The sequence below is a fragment of the Hemibagrus wyckioides genome, linkage group LG19 (assembly GCF_019097595.1).
Source record: "Hemibagrus wyckioides isolate EC202008001 linkage group LG19, SWU_Hwy_1.0, whole genome shotgun sequence".
NCBI classification, from domain to species: Eukaryota; Metazoa; Chordata; class Actinopteri; order Siluriformes; family Bagridae; genus Hemibagrus; species Hemibagrus wyckioides.
This window is the reverse complement of record NC_080728.1, coordinates 23,909,936-23,924,254: the sequence shown is the minus strand read 5'-3', so window position 1 is coordinate 23,924,254 and position 14,319 is coordinate 23,909,936. Positions and strand designations below refer to the sequence as shown.

The 14,319-nt window shown below is 43.7% G+C and overlaps 1 protein-coding gene across 1 annotated transcript; it reads left to right on the top strand.

Annotated features, from left to right (window-relative positions):
* Positions 1 to 7,120: 7,120 nt before the first annotated feature.
* LOC131370095 (deleted in malignant brain tumors 1 protein-like) lies at positions 7,121 to 14,012 on the top strand (the record flags this gene model as incomplete). Its single annotated transcript, XM_058417183.1, has 10 exons — positions 7,121 to 7,178; positions 7,570 to 7,875; positions 8,109 to 8,423; positions 8,538 to 8,852; positions 8,937 to 9,263; positions 9,383 to 9,712; positions 12,561 to 12,866; positions 13,057 to 13,122; positions 13,459 to 13,764; positions 13,960 to 14,012. Coding segments are annotated over exons 1-10 (2,382 nt in total), but the record flags the coding sequence as incomplete, so codon positions are not given.
* Positions 14,013 to 14,319: the final 307 nt, after the last annotated feature.

Below are 14,319 nucleotides of genomic sequence, written 5' to 3'. Positions count from 1 at the left end.
TAATAAATAAATTTATGCTCATGAGAAGAGCTTTGTACACTTGGTGCCTTCTTGTTTGGTATTTTGTTTTAATTTAATTTTTCTTTTCTTTCTTATTATTAGGTGTTTTTGTTTTGATTGTCTAACATATTCACCTTGGTTTATCTATCATAACACAGCTTTTAAATGATTCTCCTGTACATATCTTTTGTTTCTGATTATATTGTTCTTGTTGTTGATTATTATTTATTCGTTTGTTTTGTTCACTTTTGTATTATTGTGGGCAGAGTATTGATGCTTCATAGCTGTACACCTCCATGCTGAGGCTATGGATTTTGATGAGGGGCTGGTCAAAGAAGATCTGTTCGTTCTTTTGTCTGCGCAAGTTCATAATACTGATGTGTACAGAGGTATTAGCGAGCTGCAGAATGTTCACCCCAATGGACTGTTTATAATCGCCGGAGATTTCAATCATGCAAATCTCAGAACAGTGCTCCCTAAATTCCATCAGTATGTGGACTTTGCTACGAGAGGGACGAACACGCTGGATGTTGTTTACACAAATATTCCCAGCGCGTATCGTGTGGAGCCCCGCCCCCACTTCAGCTACTCAGACCACATCTCTGTTATGTATACAGACCACTCGTCAGACCGCTCTAAACCGGTTCTGAAACAGGTTAAAACCTGGCCAGCAGGAGCCATCTCTGCTCTTCAGGACTGTTTTGAGTGCACTGACTGGGACATGTTTAGGGAGGCTGCAACCAACTGCGACTCTATTGACTTGGAGGACTACACGGCATCAGTGACCGCAAGTGCATTGAAGACGTGACCGTCTCCAAGACCATCACCACACGCTCCAACCAGATGGTGTGGATGACTGCAAAAGTGTGTGCTCTCCTGAAGTCAAGAGACTCCGACTTCGGATCAGGGGACAGGGCGGCCTTAAAAACAGCGAGGGCCAAACTGTCGCGATCGATCAGAGAGGCGAAGCGTTCACACGCCCAGAGAATCCACGGCCACTTCCAGAACAGCAGAGACTCCCGGCGCATGTGGCAGGGCATCCAGGTGATCACCAAATACAGAACAACTCCACCTGCCTGTGACAGTGATGCCTCCCTTCCAGATGCTCTGAACAACTTCTACGTTCAGTTTGAGGCACAGAACAACAGCGAGGAAGACCATCCCTCCTCCTAATGACCAGGTGCTCTGACTCACCACGGCTGATGTGAAGAGAACTCTCTCTCTCTCTCTCTCTCTGTCTCTCTCTCTCTCTCTCTGTCTCTCTCTCTCTCTCTCTGTCTCTGTCTCTCTCTCTCTCTCTCTGTCTCTCTCTCTCTCTCTCTCTCTCTCTCTCTCTGTCTCTGTCTCTCTCTCTCTCTCTCTCTCTCTCTCTCTCCCACTCACTGTACCTTTCATAAGAATTCTTTACTTCCTGAAGGAGGACCCTCTCTAATGAGGAAAGACATGAAATGTAAAAGGTGTTCCCTCAGTAGTTCTTTGGGTACGTAGGGATTTTTACTTCCTGTAAGGGTTCTCCTTGGTTAAACACTCTCTTGTAGGGTTCTACACAGAACCTCTAAGGTGAATTCTCACAGCAACAAGCCAATAAATCTAATAATTCTACATCTATTCTCAGATCACAAGACCCTTCAGCGGATAGTGAGGACCCCACACACCCCTCACACACACTCTTACACACCACACACACCCCTCACACACACTCTTACACACCACACACACCCCTCACACACACTCTTACACACCCCACACACCCCTCACACACACTCTTACACACCCCACACACCCCTCACACACACTCTTACACACCCCACACACCCCTCACACACACTCTTACACACCCCACACACCCCTCACACACACTCTTACACACCCTACACACCCCTCACACACACTCTTACACACCCTACACACCCCTCACACACACTCTTACACACCCCACACACCCCTCACACACACTCTTACACACCCCACACACCCCTCACACACACTCTTACACACCACACACACCCCTCACACACACTCTTACACACCACACACACCCCTCACACACACTCTTACACACCACACACACCCCTCACACACACTCTTACACACCACACACACCCCTCACACACACTCTTACACACCACACACACCCCTCACACACACTCTTACACACCACACACACCCCTCACACACACTCTTACACACCACACACACCCTTCACACACACTCTTACACACCCCTCACACCCCTCACACACACTCTTACACACCAAACACACCCCTCACACACACTCTTACACACCCCACACACCCCTCACACACACTCTTACACACCACACACACCCATCACAGACACTCTTACACACCCCACAGACCCCTCACACACACTCTTACACACCCTACACACCCCTCACACACACTCTTACACACCACACACACCCCTCACACACACTCTTACACACCACACACAACCATCACACACACTCTTACACACCACACACACCACTCACACACACTCTTACACACCACACACACCCCTCACACACACTCTTACACACCACACACACCCCTCACAAACACTCTTACACACCCTACACACCCCACACACACACTCTTACACACCCCACACACCCCTCACACACACTCTTACACACCCCACACACCCCTCACACACACTCTTACACACCACACACACCCCTCACACACACTCTTACACACCACACACACCCCTCACACACACTCTTACACACCCCACACACCCCTCACACACACTCTTACACACCCCTCACACACACTCTTACACACCACACACACCACTCACACACACTCTTACACACCACACACACCCCTCACACACACTCTTACACACCACACACACCCCTCACACACACTCTTACACACCCTACACACCCCTCACACACACTCTTACACACCACACACACCCCTCACACACACTCTTACACACCCCACACACCCCTCACACACACTCTTACACACCACACACACCCCTCACACACACTCTTACACACCACACACACCCATCACACACACTCTTACACACCCCACACACCCTACACACCCCTCACACACACTCTTACACACCCCACACACCCCTCACACACACTCTTACACACCCCACACACCCCTCACACACACTCTTACACACCCCACACACACACTCTTACACACCCTACACACCCCTCACACACACTCTTACACACCCCACACACACACTCTAACACACCCCACACACACACTCTTACACACCTCACACACCCCTCACACACACTCTTACACACCTCACACACCCCTCACACACACTCTAACACACCCCTCACACACACTCTTACACACCCCACACACACACTCTTACACACCCCACACACCCCTCACACACACTCTTACACACCCCACACACCCCTCACACACACTCTTACACACCACACACAACCCTCACACACACTCTTACACACCACACACACCCCTCACACACACTCTTACACACCCTACACACCCCTCACACACACTCTTACACACCCTACACACCCCTCACACACACTCTTACACACCACACACACCCCTCACACACACTCTTACACACCACACACACCCCTCACACACACTCTTACACACCACACACACCCCTCACACACACTCTTACACACCCCTCACACACACTCTTACACACCCCACACACCCCTCAAACACACTCTTACACACCACACACACCCCTCACACACACTCTTACACACCCCACACACCCCTCACACACACTCTTACACACCCTACACACCCCTAACACACACTCTTACACACCCCACACACCCCTCACACACACTCTTACACACCCCACACACCCCTCACACACACTCTTACACACCCCACACACCCCTCACACACACTCTTACACACCACACACACCCCTCACACACACTCTTACACACCCCACACACCCCTCACACACACTCTTACACACCCCACACACCACTCACACACACCCCACACACCCCTCACACACACTCTTACACACCCCACACACCCCTCACACACACTCGTACACACCCCTCACACACACTCTTACACACCCCACACACCCCTCACACACACCCTTACACACCCCACACACCCCTCACACACACTCTTACACACCCCACACACCCCTCACACACACTCTTACACACCCCACACACCCCTCACACACACTCTTACACACCCCACACACCGCTCACACACACTCTTACACACCCCTCACACACACTCTTCACCCTCCTGCCATCTGGAAAGAGGTACTGGAGCATTCGGGCCTCACAACCACAGTGTGTAACTGTTTCTTTCCTCAAGCCATCAGGCTCCTCAACACCCAGGACTGAACTGTACAAAACTCTCTCTCTCTCTCTCACACACACACTCTCTCTTTCACCTGTGTGGACACACACACACTTATATAGCTTATATTGTTCAGTACTTATTGCACTACCTCAAACCCTGTTATTATTTCATTTCTCTGTTATATTTATATTTATGCCTATTTCTATTTGCACTTCCTCAACCGCTGCTACTCTGTACATCATTTCATTTTTATTCTATTTTATTTTTTACATTTCACTACACATGTTCTTTATCTTTCGGTGCTGTGTCCTGTGTTTTTGTGTTGTCTTTTTGTACCTACTGTTTCTCGTCTCGTCTCGTCTTTGTTCTGTTTGCACCTAGTTGCACTCTGCACTTTATGTGTCTAGGACAAAACTTCTGTCCTCGCTCTGTGTTGTTTTTTCCTATTTGATCTTTATGTTGTATGTTTCTGTAGCACCAGGTCCTGGAGAAATGTTTCATTTCACTATGTACTGCGTCAGATATATGTGGCTGAAATGACAATAAAGCTTCTTCAATCTTGAATCTTGAATTTGTGTAATGGTTTATTCAGGCCTGCTGTCATATTCCAAAAATTCTTTGCAGAAATTCCGTTCCATACTTCCTGTCACGTTTGAAATGAGATTTTCACCAAGTTCCCCAATGGTTTTGGATCGTTACGGTTCCTTAAGCAGTTCTATTTGGAGCTCTTCCTGAAAGAAAAACACTGAGGTGATGAGGTTAAATTAGAAACCTTAAGGTGTTTACAGAGAGAGAAGCTGAAAACAAATGAATGCAATCATGATATTTATTAGGATCAGTGGATTAAAATATAGGATAAAGGGATTAGGTGAGAAATATAGAATTCATTCTCTTCACACTCCATCACAGAAGTTGTGCTCCATACTCCAATCCAGTAGGTGGCGGAATTTACACCTTAAAGCTGGCTTACCAACCGCCATTTAAACAACAGAACAGAACTCTCCATCACAGTAGGTGGCGGTATGAAGCTATGAAGTTGGTTCGAAACCCTCCATGAAACCAGAAGAAGAAGAACAGCTGTAAAGTTTATGTGACCATATCAGCGGTCAGGAACTTATAAAAATGGGAACAAACTGTGAGAAAGTCACTTCCCAAGACTCTGATATCATTCCTGCTGAGTTAATCAGAGCACCGACAGCTCCGTGGATCACCACGCCGGCAGGGAGGCGGAGAAGGCGGTGTAGGGAGAGGAAACAAGAGAGAGGCTGATGTTCTAGGATACAGACCAGGATAAGGAGCAACCTGAACAAACCCTCTCTGTCTGCATCTTCCTGATAATGTACGGTCACCTGCACACAAAATGGAGGATATTTTATTGAGCTTATTTTTATTATGATCCCCGACACGGATATTGAGTTATCAGTCACTCAGATCACCATGATGACCGAACAAGGGACTCCTGGAAGAAGATAGGGGGCGCTCTCTGTGTTTACATTCACAATGACTGGTGCACTAATGCCACAGTGTGTTTGTGTTTTTATTTATGGCTTTATATTTTATGGGCTTTTTCTTGTGGATTTCTTGTTTGTGTATTTTATCACTTCTATAATTTCTCATAATTGTTATATTTAGCAGTTTATCAGTAATAATAATAATAATAATAATAATAATAATAATAATAATCCAGCAGCATCCTAACAGCGCCCTCAGCAGGTCAGTTAAGAGAATAAACATTTCATGAAACAGAAATCTCACTTTGGAAATGCTTTACTGCCATCTAGTGGATGGAAAGTTTTAATGTTCTTAATCAACAATAATAATCAATTTTTACAATTATTATTGTTTATAATCCTGAAAACCAGAGTAAATGTGTGTATTTAATAATAAATATCTAATTACAAGTGAAATGGTAAAAATTCTTGAATATAGTCAGAATTTGTAAAATGTCAAAAAATTAAAATTATTAGTGAAAACATTTATAAACATCAGTTTAAGTCTAACAATGGTTTAAATCATGTTATAATGTAATGATTAATATCTGGTATGTGTGTGTGTGTTTGTGTGTGTGTGTGTGTGTGTCTTTGTGTGTGTGAGTGTGTGTGTGTCTTTGTGTGTGTGAGTGTGTGTGTGTGTGTGTGTGTGTAGAAGGGATGTTTAGCTGATGTAGTTACAGTGTGGTTTATCAGTGTGTGTATCTGCTCTGTGCAGCTGTCAGGCATTAATGCTGTACGACAGCCGAGTGTTTCCTCTCTCTGAAATCAGTGTGTGATGTGATCGACTCTCATCACTCACACACCTCAGAGACAGGAGGCGGAGCTCTGTTCATCAGTCACACAACTCAGAGACAGGAGGCGGAGCTCTGTTAATCAGTCACACACCTCAGAGACAGGAGGTGGAGCTCTGTTCATCAGTCACACACCTCAGAGACAGGAGGCGGAGCTCTGTTCATCAGTCACACACCTCAGAGACAGGAGGCGGAGCTCTGTTCATCAGTCACACATCTCAGAGCTGGGAGGCGGAGCTCTGTTCATCAGACACACACCTCAGAGACGGGAGGCGGAGCTCTGTTCATCAGTGCTGACGTTATTTTGATATATATGGAGAAAGTGAAAGATGCCTCGTCTGATTTGTTATTGAGGCTGTGTGATGATTTCCTCTCATCTTTCTAATAAGGTAACAGTGAGTGTGATTGGCTGTCTCTCTCTCTCTCTGTCTGTCTCTCTGTAGGGGGCTGAGTGAGGAGATACACTTCTCTCAGTCTCTCTGGGTGAGTGGAGGTGAACACATCGTGTACAGTGAGGAGGGAGATGGAAATCTGTCTGACTTTTATTCTTCTCTCATCCACACTCACACTCACAGCAGCTGGTAAGTTCACACTGATTATTCACACCAAAACATCACACACTTCTCACTTTAACTGTAGGGACAAGTTTTAATCAGGAAATGTCAGAAATTTTCCTGGACTGATTGTAACTTTATAAACAGTGAAAGTGTTTGATTTTTATAGAATTTAAAAAGCTGTACATGAGCGTACACACATCATCCTCAGGGTTTGTTCTGAGGCGTCACTTATACAATCAGCTCCAGATTAATGTTTAGAGTTTAGACATGATTTATTGTGAGGAAAAAACAACTTAACTAACATAAGACTCTGTGTGTGTGTGTGTGAGAGAGAGAGAGAGAGAGAGAGAGAAAGAGAAAGAGAAAGAGTAAATATAAAAAAAAAAATCTCTCTCTCTCTCTCTCTCTCTCTCAGACAGTGTGAGGTTGGTGAATGGTGGAAGTCGCTGTGCTGGGAGAGTGGAGATTCTTCATGATGGTCAGTGGGGAACAGTGTGTGATGATAACTGGGATGAGGTCGATGCTGCAGTGGTGTGTAGAGAGCTGCGCTGTGGGGAGGCTGTAAATGCACTGGTTTCTGCTCACTTTGGACCAGGATCAGGACCAATCTGGATGTATGATTTGGCCTGTAGAGGATCAGAGTCGACACTGAAGAAGTGTGGGTCATTAAATAGGGTGACTAGCTGTAGTCACTATGAAGATGCTGGAGTCATCTGCTCAGGTAAACTTCTGTATTTAGAACAAACATTGGAATTAGTTATGTTATTATGACTTAATTGACGGATTTGAATTATACCAATAAATAAATGTATATTATGTTTGATATATTATAAATGATTGTTTTAATTTTATTTAAATATTTTTGAAACAATATTTTATAACATTTAAATGATTTCTTGATATTCTGTCTTGTTGAAAATTTACACAAAATTTACACGATTAAATAAAACACAGGTCAGATTTTGAGACTCACTGCTGGTCCTCACCAGTGCTCTGGGAGAGTGGAGGTGTTTCATGGAGGTTCCTGGTCCACAGTGTGTGATGCTGACTTTGACCAGAAGGATGCAGAGGTTGTGTGTCGAGAGCTGGGCTGTGGGATTCCTGTGGAGGTTCTGGGATCAGCTGCTTTTGGACGAGGGGAGGGTCAGGTGTGGACAGAGGAGCTTCAGTGTAGAGGAACTGAATCTGACATTACCTTCTGTCCAACATCATCTTCACTCAAACACTCACACTGTTCCCATGACAACGATGTGGGATTAATATGTTCTTGTTAAGTATCATGATGTAACTTCTGTTTAAATAGAGACCACATAGCTGTCCATCAAACTTTAAGGTGCCTGTGTTAATGTTCCTCTTTCACTGAGCTCTCGGCTGTTTGTTCAGGTCACACAGAGGCGCGGCTGGTGAACGGACCGGACTCCTGTTCTGGTCGAGTGGAGCTCCAGTACCTCGGTGAGTGGGGCACAGTTTGTGCTGTAGGCTGGGATATGAGAGCTGCAGATGTTCTGTGTGCACAGCTGGATTGTGGGAGTGCTGTGGCTGTGGTGGAGGTGGACTGGTTTGGGGAGGGGAGTGGCCACATCTGGGCTGATGTGTTTGATTGTCAGGGGAAGGAGACACACCTATCACGATGTGGTGTCTCATCATGGAGTCGAGCTGCATGCTCTCATAAACACGACGCTGGAGTCATCTGTAATGGTGAGATATTAACATCACGTACACCACGTTACTGAATAAAGTCAGAGTTCATTAGAATATTTAAATGATGTTCTTCTGCTTCAGGATCATCCATGGTGTTTCATGAGGGGCGAGTGCGGTTGTCTGGAGGGAGAGAGTGTCAGGGGGAGGTGGAGATTTATTTCAGGCAGGACTGGAGGAGAGTTCTCCTGGACTCGTGGAGTCTGTCTGAGGCGTCTGTGCTCTGCAGACAGCTGGGCTGTGGCTCTGTGCTGAACTACCGCTCCTCTCCATCCACCACTGAACACAAACACATGTGTGTAACGGGTTTCAGCTGCTCTGGGAGTGAAGATCATCTGGGGAACTGCAGCAGTGCACAAGCTGAACCTGTCAACTGCAGCTCTGGGGAACAGCTCTACATCACCTGCTCAGGTACAGCACAATACCTTCACAAGACCTTTTTAATGTCCTATTAAATATACAGAGTAATTCAACTTTCATGTAATGTAGATAAATCACTTGACCTTTTCGTTTTTTTTGCCACACTGCAGGTATCTATAAGCCCTCCCAAAGCTCCATCAGGTTGGTTGGTTCTGGGGGAGACTGTGCAGGAAGGCTGGAGGTTTTCCACAGCGGCTCGTGGGGGACAGTGTGTGATGACTCGTGGGATATTGAGGATGCCCAGGTGGTGTGCAGACAGCTGCAGTGTGGAGTGGCCCTCAGTACCCACATACCAGCCTGGTTTGGTCCTAGAACTGGGTCCATATGGCTGAATGAGGTGGAGTGTGAGGGGAACGAGACATCCCTGTGGAACTGCAGATTTCAGCTGTGTGAAGAGGGTGAATGTGGACACCATGAGGACGTAGGAGTCGTCTGCTCAGGTACAGTGTGATGACTGACAATAAACCTGTTAGATATGTATATTCTCTTGTCCCTTGATTCTAAAAAACCTTGTTATGTTGGACCTCACTGCTGCATTTGATACTGTTGACCACTCGATTCTTCTGACGCGCCTGGCACAACAAGTTGGCCTTCAAGGTCCCGTACTGCAATGGTTTAGGTCATATTTATCAAATAGGACTTTCTCTGTTATGATTGGTGAACTATCCTCCTCCCCAGCCCCTTTGACCTCTGGTGTTCCGCAGTGTTCCATTTTGGGCCCTGTTCTATTTTCTTTGTACATGCTGCCATTAGGGTTGATTATTTTAAAGCACAATGTTTGGTTTCATCTCTATGCAGATGATTTACAAACCTATCTGCCAGTTGTGCCAAATTCTTCTGATGCTCTTGAATCCATCCACAGATGTTTGTATGACATCAAACTCCGGCTGTCACAGAATTGTCTCTGTGTGAATGAGGGTAAAACAGAATGTAATTTTTTTTGGCACCTCCAACCTTCCCAGTTTTGTTGCTGCTGGTCTTGATTCTCCAGCCCCTCATTTTAGCCAAGCAGTCAAAAATTTGGGGGTGACTTTAGACACCAGTTTAAACTTCCAGCTACACATTGACTCTGTTGTCAAGGCAGGATTTTTCCATCTTCGCCTCCTCGCGAAGATCAAGCCCTTTCTGAGTCGGAGTGATCTAGAGAAAGCCATTCATGCTTTTATTAGTTCCCGGCTAGACTACTGCAACGCTCTTTATGTTGGAGTCACTCAAGCTCGTCTGCTTCACCTGCAACTTGTACAGAATGCTGCGGCTCGTATGCTGACTAATACTCGTAAATATGATCATATCACACCAACCCTGTATTCCCTCCACTGGCTTCCGGTACAGTTCCGGATACAGTTTAAACTTCTGCTGTTTGTTTTTAGTTCAATCAATGGCCTGGCACCTTCTTACTTGTGTGAGACAGAAAGCTTTTACCAACAAAGTAGAGCTTTACGTTCTGCTGACCATAACATACTAGAGGTCCCTCGGTCGAGATACAAACAGTGGGGTGATGGCTCCTTTGCAGTGGCCGGTCCTAAACTCTGGAACACAATTCCTTATGAGTTGCGTACTATTACTGACCTGCCTCTGTTTAAAGCCAAACTCAAGACTCACTTATTTAAAATGGCTTTTGGCTTATAATCATTTTCTGTGTTTTGTATATCTCATTGTAATTTTGTTTCAATTTCATTTTACATAGACATTGTTTTAATCACCTTTTTAACGCTGTAAAGCACTTTGGTTCAATTTAGGTTGTTGTAAGGTGCTATACAAATAAATGTTGATTGATTGATTGATGTATATGTTTTATTTCCATGTTATATGTTATATGTTGTGCATAATTGTGTATCAGTGTCTACACGTGTTCGTATTTTATTGGGGATGCTTTATCCAACAGTCGTTTATTATAAATAGTGTTTTTTTAAAAAGTTTTATTTTTAAAGTTTACCTCTAATAACCCAGCCAGAGGCAGCTGCAGTTCAAAGTCACCAGTCTCCAAGTGGTTCTATCCACACCAGTCCCATATACTGTATCTCCAGGTAGTTCATAGGGGGCCATCCTCAGTAACAGTGAGCACCAACAAGTTATAAGACTCCAACCAGAAGTAGGACATCAGGATGGATCAGACAGGTGCAGAGAAAAGAAGCGGTCAGGATACTTTCCACTGTACAGCAGCCCTTGTAGGAATGCTAGTACTCCAGGAACTGTATCCTGGTTATTGATGCATTTGACCATAACTTTCTCTAAATAGATTCGCACAGGGTCCTGTCACAGAAGCTTTATGGACAACTAATATATAGACAGTGCAGGTAGTTTAGGTAGATGACAAGACTAAAAACTAATGAAGGAAACCAAATCAAACTTGTAGCCTCCAAAATGTATAAAATACCTTCAGTCTAAAACAATGTCCATTGTTAAAAGCAATTTAACAAAAAAATACAATTGAATTAAAAAAAATACAATTGAATTGAATTGAATTCAGGAGTCTATCATGACTGAAGAGCCATCGGTGTGTGAAGACGTAGAATCCACCACACTGTGGTATGGAACTTGAGAACATGTGCCCATGGCCCTACCTCAATAAAATGTTTAAAAGAAATGAGGTATATTCTTTACCTCCCTAGAATGCATGAATTCCAGGTTATTTTTACAGCTACTTTGTTACTGTTAACTGCTGATGTTTAAGTCTGTTATTTTAAACCAATGCCAGATAAGACTAGTAGTAAGACTTTTAACTAAGCAGCAAATCAGATTCTGTTAGTGGCAAATATTGGTTACTTACAGAAAACTCTACTTCTAATTACTTAATGATGAAATTATGTAATATTAATCATGCACATGAATACATTTAAAGCAGTTTTTTTGCTTTACTTTGAGAATGCAGTATTTTTTATCCAGATTCTTTTAAACAGGTAAGTTTATTATAGTGTATACTTTTACTTGAGTACAATTTCTCAGTATTTTTGATCCCTGGTGTTTAGGTCACTTTGTGACTTTGTTGAAGTTTTTTTTAATGTGTGCACACGCCCACCCAAAGGTACCCAGGTGATTCTCAGTGTCTCTGACAGTTAGAAAGGGTGAAACAACACTGTGGTTAATGGTTAATGAAATGTGTCACAAACATAATGTTTACAAAATAAAGCACCAGAGGTTTATTAACCTTATAATTGTGCAATTTTGTAAGTATATTAATGATAGTGGACTGTGACCCCATGGCTAGATTAATGATAGTCTCTACAACATCAACAATTATTTATAAAATAAATTTAGTCTCACTCTCAGTCATTCTTCTCTCTCCAGAGTTTAAAGAGATCCGACTCTCAGAGGGCTGTGAGGGGAATCTGGAAGTGTTCTACAATGGAACCTGGGGTAATGTGTGTCACAATCAGATGGATGATGAGACGGTAAACATGGTGTGTCGAGAGCTGAACTGTGGAAGACGAGGCAGTCTGTCAAACACTGAAGCACGAGTAAAATCTGCTCCTAATTGGCTGGATGAACTGAAATGTAGGAAACACGACTCTAATCTGTGGCAGTGTCCATCTTCACCCTGGGGACAGAACAGATGTGATAATCATGATGAAGTGGCTCGTATTACCTGCACAGGTGCAATCAGATCAGATCTCTTCTGGTTTTATATGTTTCTGTAAATGTTTATTTATGAAAAGTGCTCAAACATGTTACAAACATAAAAAAATTAATTTCACAAAACAGTTATACCAAATGTCTGCATGCTCTGAGAGATCTAAAAGTGCATGTGAAATATTTTACTAATGAATGCCTCTTATTATGGCAGAAGATGAAACGTCTCTACAGATACAAGAAAAGTGCTCTTCAATCCCCCCTCAGAAACACTGCTCAAGTAAGGATATATAAAGATTTTGGTACAGTAGTTCCTTGAATTTGTATTTGTTTATGACAGAATATTTTACTTTAGGTATTTACAAAAAAATTAATTCATGTTAAGCACTTTAACATAAACACCTGAATTTTAATAAAGTTGGTATATTATTGGTTAATATTCTTTTGTAGAACACAACAATCTAAACATTGTGATATTGACTGTAAGGTTTATGTTAAACTAGACCATGTTGAGTATAATATAAGGTGAGATGATCATGGTGTTGTAGTGAGCTGTGTGACTGGAGCTGTTATTCAGTGTTGGTGTGTTTCCTCTTGTGTGATGTGTGTGATGTAGAGCACTGGTCTCTCAGGCTGAGTGGAGGAAAGGGAAGCTGCTCTGGGAGGTTGGAGGTGTATCATAACTCTACGTGGGGCTCCGTTTGTGATGATCGGTGGAACATCAGGAACGCTCAGGTGGTGTGCAGACAGCTGGGCTGTGGGTCGGCGCTGAGTGCTGATAGGAATGTTTGGTTGGGTTCTGGTGAAGGGACTATCTGGATGAACAGAGTGAAGTTTCGAGGGGATGAGATTCACCTGTGGGACTGTCATCATTCCCTGAAGAACCACACTGACTGCTCTCATGCTGGAGTCTCCTGTGCAGGTCAGAGGGGTGTGCTAACTTTTCAGCTTTCTGTCTCAGTGATAAGACTTGATAACTTTTATTTAGAATCTTAGATGTTTGATTGAAAGCTCAGACCCTAAACTGTAAAACACTGATCAGCATGTCATAAACCTTATTCAGGGAGACTTTATTTTTATTGTGTGATAGAAAGTGTTTTTCTTTCTGTGAATACAGACATATCCACCATGTCCACTGCTACACCCACCACCACCACCACCACCACCACCACCACCTCCACCACCACCAAATCAGGTATGTGTATTTGTTAGAATGCAATATTTGTTATATTTGACCCTATTCCAAATATTTATAATGAGTGTCGTATTAAAATCGTCTGTTTTTGAGGTCAGTAAGGGCCGATCTATCGATTTTTTTTATTATACAAATGAAATTAATCAGAAAATGTTTGTTAATTCCCTGAAATTATACAAGATCAGATGGAGGTCCTGTTGCATATAAAGAAGGCTTAGAGAAAACCCTTTCAAATTGACATAGCATCGAAGGCTGAGAAAATCAATCAAGAACATCTGCAGA